The sequence below is a fragment of the Arctopsyche grandis genome, chromosome 5 (assembly GCF_051622035.1).
Source record: "Arctopsyche grandis isolate Sample6627 chromosome 5, ASM5162203v2, whole genome shotgun sequence".
NCBI classification, from domain to species: domain Eukaryota; kingdom Metazoa; phylum Arthropoda; class Insecta; order Trichoptera; family Hydropsychidae; genus Arctopsyche; species Arctopsyche grandis.
In genome coordinates, this window is record NC_135359.1 from 3,379,299 (window position 1) to 3,390,825 (window position 11,527).

The following is an 11,527-nucleotide window of genomic DNA, read 5'->3' on the forward strand; positions in this document are numbered from 1 at the left end:
TTTTTTAAAGCATATTTATCCTTCTTCAAATGAAATCATATGGCAGACAAATAATGCTCATCATATTTGAGAATGCATATATAATATATATATGTATGTACATAAGTATGTCCCTTTTTTATTTTTACATAGATATGTATATACCAGGAAGGCTTGACAGGAACACCCCAATGCGCCTTCATGGAAAATTAATTACAAAAAATGCAGCATTTTATTATTACATAATTTTATTAGTATAAATGATTGTTTGGTTGTGGAACAGTCTGGATTTAGAGTGAAACATTCAACAGAAACCGCTATCCAATTGGTGGTTTCTGATTGGATGGAGGCGATGGATGAATCTAGCATGGTTGTTGGAGCAGTTTTTCTAGATTTTAAGCGAGCGTTCGAGACAGTAGATAGGAATATTTTATTACAAAAATTATATAAGTTAGGAATAAATGGTATAGTATTAAAGTGGCTTCAATCATACTTGAATAATAGAAGGCAAATAGTAAAAATTGATAAGGTGTTATCCTCTGAATTTGTAACACCTCATGGAGTGCCGCAAGGGTCCAAATTGGGACCCTTATTATTTTTATTATATATAAACGATATTGTTAAGGTAATTAAGATGTGTAAAATACATTTGTTTGCAGATGATACATTGATATATATATAATTGGAAAGAATGTTGATGTAATGTCTGAGATTTTAAATATAGAATTAAATTATGTGAATGACTGGTTGTGTGAAAATAAATTAAAGTTGAATGTGAATAAAACAAAAATGATGTGGTTGAATGGTAAAAATAAAAATATATTGAATGAAATTAGAATTGATGATAAGTTAATTGAAAAAGTTGAAAATATAAAACACTTAGGTGTATACATAGATTCAGGACTAAATTTTAAAATGCACGCTGACTATATAATTAAAAAAATGGCTAGAAAAGTTGGTGTATTATGTAGATTAAGAAATATTTTAAGTAGAAAAAGTAAAATTTTAGTGTTTAATTCAATTGTCTTGCCACATGTGGTTTATTGTGCCACTGTGCTTAATTTGTTTAGTGGCCAAGATTTAGAAAAAATGCAAAAAATACAGAATAAAGCTATGAGAGTTATTTTGAATGTGAGTAGATTTAATTGGAAGTATGTTAGATGAATTAGGATGGATGAGTATTAGAATTAGTCTAAATATTAGTACATTGTCTTTTGTTTATAAGTTAGATCATAAGTTATTACCTAAGTATTTTGATGATTATATAATAAGGAATAGAGATAAACATAGTTTTTATACTAGAAATAAGGACAAACTAGTTGCAAGTAGAGTAAGAAAGAATAAGACGGCTGGGGGTGTTTTTCACAGGGGTTTGCTCATGTATAATGCCCTCCCTGAGTGCGTCAGGTCTGCTAAAAACATGGATGCATTCCTGCGAGGTGCGTAGAGACACCTCTGTGAGGGACAGTACATATAAGTTAATTATAAATTTTAGAGTTAAGTATAATAATTAAGATGTATTTTTAAATTAGCTTGATAGCTAAAATATATATAAATAAATAAATAAATCACCGTATTTCCAAAAGTTCAAGAACATGAAATAACAATTACTTAATTAATTAATTACAGAATTAATCCATTGAGACATCTATGGATTTAGATTTTGTACAAAATTTTTACAAATTACACACAATAAATACAGAAGATTTGTGACAACAGGAAAGATGATTTTTGAACCGTTTAACAATGATCAGATAAAATTGGCAAACTATGATAAGAAACGATCGATTTGGAGTCACAAATACCCCCAAATCTAACCAGCAGTATGACGGATCAAACCCACTGATCACTTGGTGCTAAACATACACGCTACCATTAACCCATGTTGCGGGCTTAAGCCATGTGTAGATAAAGTCCAAAATATGAGCTCGATTTAGAAAACAATTAGAGGCTTTTAGAAAGTATTCTTTATGGCAATGGTTAAAATAAAATCAAAAGGTCAAATTTGAACTATTGTAATTTCTGGCAATATTTGATTAATTTTAAACAGACAATAAAAATGCTTGTCATTGTGAAGCAGCGATACTCAGAAATCGAGTATGTATACATAGATATCATTAGCATTCCTTCAAGTAATTTTAAAATGATAATTTAATTCGATACCTATCCTACGATGAAATCTTGTAATGAAATAATAAAAAATAAATACATACAGTGGAGTGATTCTCACTTTGTTGATTTTTTTTGTTTTTCTATTGTATGTAATTTGCCCAAGCATCTTGTTGAAAGTTCTATGGTCTAATTATTTTCTCGTACATTCCTAACAAAGAAAAATCATAAAAAAATAAAGTTAATATCGAATCACTATTGATATGTTTTTATTTACATGCCCAATGTCTTATAGCTTTCAAAGTGATCAAATCATGATACAATTTTATACATTTCTTTATGAAAAAGCGAACATAGCTTAGCCCCGCTCTTTTGAAACGTTTGAAACAATAGTATTATTACAAAACAAAAATTCAAATTCAGATTAACAAAAATATGATAATCGCAACTGGTTAACCTTCTTGTTTCACACGAAGATCCTGACCTAGACCGTGCTACGTCATTTCATTGAGTGATTCAACGACCTCATGTGTAGCACAACCGGTTTCGATATTGATTATATTATATATAGATAATAAATACAAAGTGAAACACTCTATTTTTTCATTGTATTCATGTATCGTACTTACATACATACATATGTACATATAATGTATTAAAAAAATACGCGAAAGTGAAATGTGGAAAATCCTTTAACTGCGAACAACAATGCTTTCGAAAAGAGACGTCACGACACAAAACCGAAAATTTCTATGAAATTCTCACAATTTCAACCACTTTCCGAGACGAAACAAAATAAAGTGAATGGCTCGTATTCTATTGAGTGTTCGCCATAATATAATGAATCGCTTTCACCCGAAACGAAAATAAGTCATGCCTCTAATGACGATGCCTCTCCTAAATTACTTTTTTTTAATCGCAATAATGTGTTGATTTCAGGAACCAACAGCGGAAGTGGGACCTCTCAAGACTTCAGCACCCTGACTAAAATTCTCAAAAGTGCGGGACAGGTAAATGTTGAATTTTTACACGTTTCTAAACGAGGACACGAACTTCAATTCCATCACACCTCTATACAAAGCATTCCTTCGGTTCAGCGACTATTACGTGACCCACCGGTGCAACAGATGCAGTTACATTAATTATTCCACTGTTCTGCAGTGCGTAACAAATAGTTTTGTGTTCCAAATAAAAATTGCCTCACCCCACCTAGTAAAGATAAATGATCTGGGTGTCCGATAATAAACACAAAGTTTTGCCTTTTAAACAAGCAAAACACACTTTAATTGATAGAATCTGTGCAATTTAGAGGTGTTGAACTTGAGTTGAATGTTCCGTTTTTTTGTTGCTGTTAGATAACAGTAGGATTCGGTTTGCATATTCAATGGAGCAGATTATTTGGCTAAGGTTGGCTTCAGAATTTAATTACGATCTGCAGTTAACTGTACCTACGCTTTATAACTGCATCCAAACCCAACGCCCATTCAAAATGAAAACTCACTGGAGCATACGGACCAATGTTATAATATTTATGATGAATTTACGTAACCGTGTCGTATTGTTTTGGAATTTTTCAGTTGGAAATTTTGTCGGCCAACAAGATGAACAATACCAGGCATGCCGGATTAGAAGTTGTGTTCTTCAATAGAGTGCCTAAAGTCGGCAGTCAGACTTTCATGGAACTGCTTCGGAGGCTATCTATGAGGAATAGATTCGGTGAGTGAGAATTTAAATGAGCACATGCTGTGTTTTCGATTGTCGACATTCAAATTAACATTTTAATATGGTGTAATTTTAGGATTTCATCGCGATCATGTACAAAGAGTTGAAACCATACGGTTAGCGCCTCCGGATCAACTACAATTAGCTTCCATGGTGTCTGGATATGAAACGCCATCAGTTTATGTTAAGCACGTCTGTTTCACTAATTTTTCACAGTAAGTTTAAAATTAATAATACACCAGCCATTTAAATAGTTTTATACACATCCCAAGATGTATACAAATATACATATAACATTTTCTGATCGGTCATTTGTTATAATAGGATAAATTAGCTTCACAGACACGCCTAAATATAGATATTCAATATTTTAGCAGCCTATAATGATTCATAGTAACTATAGATACAAATCCAAATTATTTTTTATAGATTTGTATATTACATCAAATTAAAACTACAGAGACACAAAATCATTGTGAACACTCAAATAATATCATGAGACTTATTATACTTGAAATTCCAAATAAAATAAAATAAGTGAGTGCCAATATAATATAGAACACGTGAATGAATACATAAATTACTGTCAACGTATTTTATCCATACAATATTACCTTTATTAAACACATTGCTCAATAGTATATAAAATGTTATTAAAGGCATGAAATGAAATGGGTCGATTTATATAGAATAATAGTACATTACATTGACAGTTGCTTCCTTTTAAAATATATTCTTATGAAACATTACAGGTTTAGCTTACCTGAACCCATTTATGTAAATCTTGTGAGGGATCCAGTCGAGAGGGTGATCTCTTGGTATTATTACGTTCGTGCTCCATGGTATTATGTAGAACGAAAACAAGCCTTCCCCGACATACCATTACCGGACCCAGCGTGGCTCAAAAAGGTTATATAGTCGTTTATAAAACCGCAACCACCCACTGTCATAAATCTGAATATTTAATACGATTCTGTGAACGATTTCAGGACTTTGAAACGTGCGTTTTGAACGGCGATAGGGAATGCCGTTACATAGAAGGCGAAACTCACGAAGGTATCGGAGATCATAGAAGACAGACGCTGTTTTTCTGCGGCCACGAAGACGAATGCACGTGAGTAAATTTAGGCAAATCATGATTGCATGGCGTATTTCATATCATTTATGATTGTTTCATTTCAATTTCAGTCCGTTCAATACGATCGGTGCCATGGAAAGGGCCAAGAAAGCAGTAGAAAAGCATTATTCGGTTGTAGGCGTGTTGGAGGAATTGAATTCCACACTCACTGTATTGGAAAATTACATACCCAAATTCTTTAAAGGCGCTTCTCAAGTATACTGGGGTGAGATATTATTTTTAAAACAATCTTTATAATACTGTGACGTGTTTAAAATGGATCACAATCACTTGAACACAAGATAGGTGCAGTTTTTTAAGTCCGCATGAAGTAAATTACTCAGTAATGATTCAGAAAGTGCAAAAAGCATTTCTTCGTTTCCTATATAGGAAAAAGAATGGCTATTACCCATATCTCTACCATACCATTTTCCTTTTGGGCATGCTTGGGTATACTCATTAATTCGTTTTATTCTCCAGCTTTTACGTGGTAGTACGTCATGTCCGTCGTTGCTTGAACACTTGGGACTTTATATCCCTAATAATTATGTGCTTGGTAGACATCATCATTTGATGGTTGTACCTTCGGCTAGCATGGTTCTTTATTGAATGACTCCTATTCCAAGAGCTTTCCGAATTCTCAATGAAATCGTTGCTGTAGAGCCTGAATGCGATATTTTCCACCTTAGTAAGCGTAGATTATTTTAATCTATCTGTGTGGTAGTCTGAGATCATCATTATTTTTATAATTGTATGTGATGTATGAGTGGAATTTGGATCTTTTCACTTACATTTGGGCTTTGCAGGGATGTTTTGTATTTACGGCTGGTTCTCATATATCGGTGCTGGCTGCAAATCCAAGACATTCCATATTATGTATTCTCTTTATTTGATATTTTGATTGTATCTACTCTTATTAATGCTATTATTTTTATTGATTATTTATTAATGTATTTTTGTCTATATAAAGTCTCTTCTCCATAATATTTTCGACCATTGTGCGCATTAGGGATTCCTATAATGTCACAATGCTCCAAACTTAAATAAATAAGTATACAACTGCCTTGTGTGTACAGTTGTCTGGTAATTGTTTTAAATATTTTTACATTTTCAGATGAAGTGAATAATTTCAATCGAATAAATAGAAACGCTTTCAAACCGCCCGTAGCAGAACACATTAAAGATATAGTGAGGAAGAACTTCACGAGGGAAATAGAATTTTATCAATTTTGCAGACAAAGACTTCACAAGCAACTGCTGGCGTTGAAGTTACCATCTCAGACGACGTCTTGATGTGAAAACTGTGTTCAATTTTCCAAATTGGATCGGTCGACTTTGTTTCTAGAAAATCCAGCGTGTGTGTGTGTGTGTCAAAGCTTTCGCGTGCTTTCGTGCGAACACTCGGACATTTGTGATATGCATTTTAATGTTTTTATTTTTTTAGTATTTATAAAAATTCGATAAAGTATTCGATCTCTACTTTAAGAATATGTATTGTAAATTTTAGAGTACCAAATAGCGATATATCGTCGTTTGGTTGATAAGACATGATTGTGCCAATAACGATATATCGTATTTTCCATTCGAAAACAATGACTATTATTTACTGATGCTAAATCTCTATAAGTTCCTCGGTGAAATTGTATCAAACTATTATGACAATTGTTTGGATAATTAAATAATGATTCGAAATTGATATAAATGAAAATATTCAGTTTTACTATTTGTGTTAGAAGATATAAAGTTTAAATTTTATCTGTATTACTAGGGCACATTTACTTCTATTATAATATTTAAAATTATAACTTACGAGTCGAATATACCTATAATAAGAAAATTAAAAAGATCGATGAAATAATTTAAAATTAAAATTTTTGATTGTAAAAAAATAAGCTAAATAAATGAAAAACTAGTCTTAAAGTTTAGTATTATGAAATATTTTTAGATCGTTTTATATTGAAAAAATAATAAATATATATGTATATATACATATTATTTTTTAATTTGACTAAAAAAATCATTAAATTTAATCTAATATCCCAGTGATAGCGTCAATATGATTTTTGTGCTGATATTTTTATAAATGTTCTAAAACTAGCATATAAATGATAATTTTGAATAAAATGATGATAAAATATAAATAAAATGTTTTTATTTTGCAAATACTTTATTTTGTTTGAAATAAGCTTTTTTACTGTTGTAAGAAGTTTTATTATTATTCAATAGATGTCTCATTATTTTTAAAACATGAAATTAAATACATTTAAGTTTTCATTAAAATGTATAGATGTCCCTATAAATTTCATTTCACAAAATAATGAAAATATTTTTTGAATTTTCACATAGGTACAATAACGTAGTATATGATAAAGATGTAACACACACGTGTACGTATACATATTACATTATTTTATATTGAATGCGTGCAATTGACATTTTACCTAACAATATACGAGGCTTATTTATTTAAAAATGTTCGCGAACTGACAATGAAAGACTTTTTCATTGAGTGACGACATACATATTATTCAATATGATCTCCTTAGAGTTCAACACACTTTGTCTATCGATGTTCCGGTGCCTTTAACCTATTCCGGAAGTTCGATTCCTCGAAGCTCTCAAAAGCACTTGAATGGGAACGTGTATTATACCGATGAAAATTTATTCCTTCTTTTGATAAACTCGGTCCTTTTTATTTTTTTCCAGATAAATTGGTCCAAAATGTTAGCATACCATTCTCCTTTTCGTGGTATAGTTTGACCCTTTCAAATATAATCAATTTATAATATACTCACACATCCTAGAAAATGGAAGCCACAACTTTCCCTGCTAGGAAAATCGACTTTGAATTTTTTGCTGGCGTATTAATCAATGAAATTGCTTTATTTTTGCTACTGCTCTGTTTCTGGTGAATCTAAGTTTCGACATTAGTTACAAATGAACTAATGAAATTAGTCTCATTCTTATTAAAACGACCTAATTTTGAGAAATTTGTATTCGAGTGCGTTTCTATTCATCGTATCAATAGGCTTCTCATATCTAGATAATTCCTTGGTTAGGGTATTCAATGTTCGTTCATCTGAAATGTCCCCTTTTGATCTGCAATATTCACGAACAATATTGATTTCTACATCCGCACCATAGTTAATGCATCCAATACAGGTGTAATCTTTTAGTTGAAATTAACCAATCAATGAACGAAGGTACACTTGATGTTTTTATTTAAACAAATCTCAAGGAAACTTTTCGAAAAATTTATTTGATATTTGACAGCTGTTCAAAATACAGTTGTGATAATACAACACCATAGAATTTTTAAAAATAATATTGACTTCTACTTTTACGGTATTCGTGATATATTATATTCGTATATTCGTGATAATTAAATTATTATTTTATTTTGGCGAAAGTTTTAAATTTATTTCTATGCCGAGAAGTACAACCGAGTTCGTGGAAACGTGAATTTTGTGTATTTTGCGGTTGTCAAAAATACATAAACAAATTTTTCGTGACGAATACGACTTTTAAAAGTTCATTACGGTTTTGAGGAAATTATTTGATTTACTTTCTTACTCCTCGTGGAGCGTTTAATGGATGTTTATTTATTTTCCACTCTAGGAAATTGTTTGCCGGATCAAAAGCAATATTTCAGAGTGCGATTTTTTCCTGCCCACCCACCCAGCTTGAATCAAAACAACGAGTTTCAATGATTTCCGTCAACACCGACAAATACACTAGTAAACAAAACTTCAGACACAAAAGACAAATCGCCCACGAAAAAAATACATTGAATTGAAATGTTGATAAAACAGATTTATGTATCGTGTGTATTATATCGGTATTTCACTGCATAAAATGCTCACTTTATTTTTAACAAACGTAAATCCATATGTACATATCCACAATAAAATCAATATCACGAGCTTACGAATACATATGAACATACATAATGCATATTAAAGCATTGAAGATGCGAAACGATTTTCCCTCTTCGTAAAGTAATCTCAAACGGTAACTGGATGTGGAAATTTATGAAAATTTTTACATCACAGGAAGTGACATACTTTGTATAATAGTTTGTAAAAGTATTATAATAACTAGCTCTCTTGAAATAGACAATGGAATATTTAATGTGCTTTTATACTTCATGTAAATGTAATTTATTTAATCATACGTTCTATGAGAAAAATACTTTGATACAAAACTCGTATAATATTTGAACAGTTTCAAACAGCTTGCCTTGCTACAGTATAAATCAATATTTGCATCTCTAATGAAAATTCTATATATGCACAAATGTATATACAATTCATAAATTTTCAACGGTTTATTTAATGCAAAATTTAAAATCGGTTATTCGATATGAGCCTTAATCACAAATGAAGCAATTGGGTCACTTCACTTCTTAGTGAATACTTAAAATTATATAGCAGTAGCTTCAAATTAATCGGCTTATAATACCGTCTATTAGGATTTATTACCTAGAGCGTATTAAACGCAAATCGTCTGAATTTAATTGAATTATTAATATGTATGTAGGTTTTAGTATACGAAACATGACTATTTGTTTGCGAGTGGTTGAGTCGAGTTTGTGCTTAAGTTGGCATATCGTATGTATCCGGAACGATAGTTTGTCACGGAAAAGTACCTCATGGAAAAGTATTTTTAAAGGTATTTCTACCAAGTTGTGTATACATATATAATACATACTTACTAGTGGCGTGCGGTGACTTTTCAACCAGAGGATGCTGTCCAAAACACGATCAGTTTATTTTTTTAAATTTTATTTTATTCTTCCTAACATTGTCATATTTATATTTTTTTAAAATGTCTTTGATATGTTTTCGTTTTTGAATGAATATTCAATATTGGTGTGGGTTTTGGGCTCTTAACAATTATCTCTTTTTCATTACATATATGGAGAAGAAAATTTTTAATTAAACAATTGCAATTATTATTAACAACGGCGATAAATCTACTTGCATTGTTACTTTGGCTATTTATATTTAGGGCCATAATAAATAATAATTTAGGACGTAATAAATTACAATAAAATAATAAAAGTAAACAACTTAGGACGTAACGTGCGAAATATCAATCAACGAATCAAGCGAAAGTCAATACATAAAAAGCGAATCAAGTCCATACATACGCAAAAAGAGATTTTGATTCCAGAGCAAGTGTCGCGCGAGCGAGACGACTGTAAAGTCGTCTCACTCATGCGCATACGCAAGAGTGACGGCTCACTTGTGCGCATGCGCAAAAGATTTGTAGAGAACTTCAGCATCCATGGTAATACAAGCTTGATGGGAAACAAGCACCGATCGCGCAGACGGCTTCGGCCTTTCAACGGGGAGGCTCGTTTATGTCAATTTTGGATCAGACAAAAGATCGTATATATTGTTATTTTTTACATACATATATACAAATATACCAGGAAGGCTTAACAGGTAAACCCCAAATGCGCTTTCTTGGTCCACATAATTATTACATAGATACATGTTAATCTAAACAATATCTGACATCTATGGACGATGAATAACTTTCATGTAACAATACAATTTTTATTCGATAAACAACCACAGAGACATCTATGGTGATCAATATGACGAAACCTAAGATATAACAATAACTAAAGGCTTGCAACAGAAAATTGGGATGGGAAGGAAGGAAACGCCAATTTTTACAGGAACCGTTTCAATGAAAATCAGAAAAATTGGCAAATTCTGATAAGAAACGATCGACCTCGATAAACCAAGGTCTGGCCAACAACGATACTTGGTGGGACTCGAACCCGTAACATCAAGTACGAAATAATTCAACATTCACCACTAGACCACGCTGCTGGTTAATAATGATATCATAATCATTATTTATGTCCCTAATCACTATGTGCGTGGTAGACATCATCATTTGCTGGCTGTACCTCCTGCCCGCACAGTCCTTTTTCGAATGGCTCCTATTCCAAGAGCTATCCGACTTCTTAATGAAATCGTTGCTGCCGAGACTGAATGTGATATTTTCCACCTTAGTGAGCGTAAATTGTCGGAAATTACTCTAACCCATTTATCTGGTAGTCTGCGCTCATCATTGTTTTCATGATTGATTGTGATTTATGAGTGAAATTTTGATTAACTCTCTTCCATTTGGGCCTTACAGGGATGTTTTGTATTTGTAGTTGTTTCTTACATATTTATTGAAACTGGCTGTAGGTGCAAGGCATTCCTTATGCTATATTTTATTTGATATTTTTACTTTATCTGTTATTATTAAATGCTATTTTTTATGTATGTATGGATGTATTTATGTTTATGTTTAATTGTTATTTTGTTTTTTTTCTTTTTTGTGTTATATTTTTTGACCATTGTGGCGCTTTAGGAATTCCTGTTATGCCACAATGGTCTGTTTAAAATAAATAAATAAATAAATAATCACGTAATCAAAAATAAATTAAAGAGAAATAAAACTAAGAAATTCAGAAAACAAACGGTATGAAAATATTTTTGACGTAAATTTTAAGGGATGCGCAGCATCCATAGCATCCATGGACGGCACGCCACTGATACGTACATACATAGTAGTGATCTCAAGGTAGAATTT

At 31.6% G+C, this 11,527-nt stretch overlaps 1 protein-coding gene across 1 annotated transcript; it reads left to right on the forward strand.

Annotated features, from left to right (window-relative positions):
* Positions 1–3,689: 3,689 nt before the first annotated feature.
* pip (heparan sulfate 2-O-sulfotransferase pipe) lies at positions 3,690–6,220 on the forward strand. The gene is made up of 6 exons (XM_077431070.1): positions 3,690–3,804; positions 3,887–4,025; positions 4,563–4,719; positions 4,800–4,924; positions 4,999–5,153; positions 6,042–6,220. The coding sequence occupies exons 1-6, from the start codon at positions 3,690–3,692 to the stop codon at positions 6,218–6,220; spliced, it is 870 nt and encodes a 289-aa protein (XP_077287196.1).
* Positions 6,221–11,527: the final 5,307 nt, after the last annotated feature.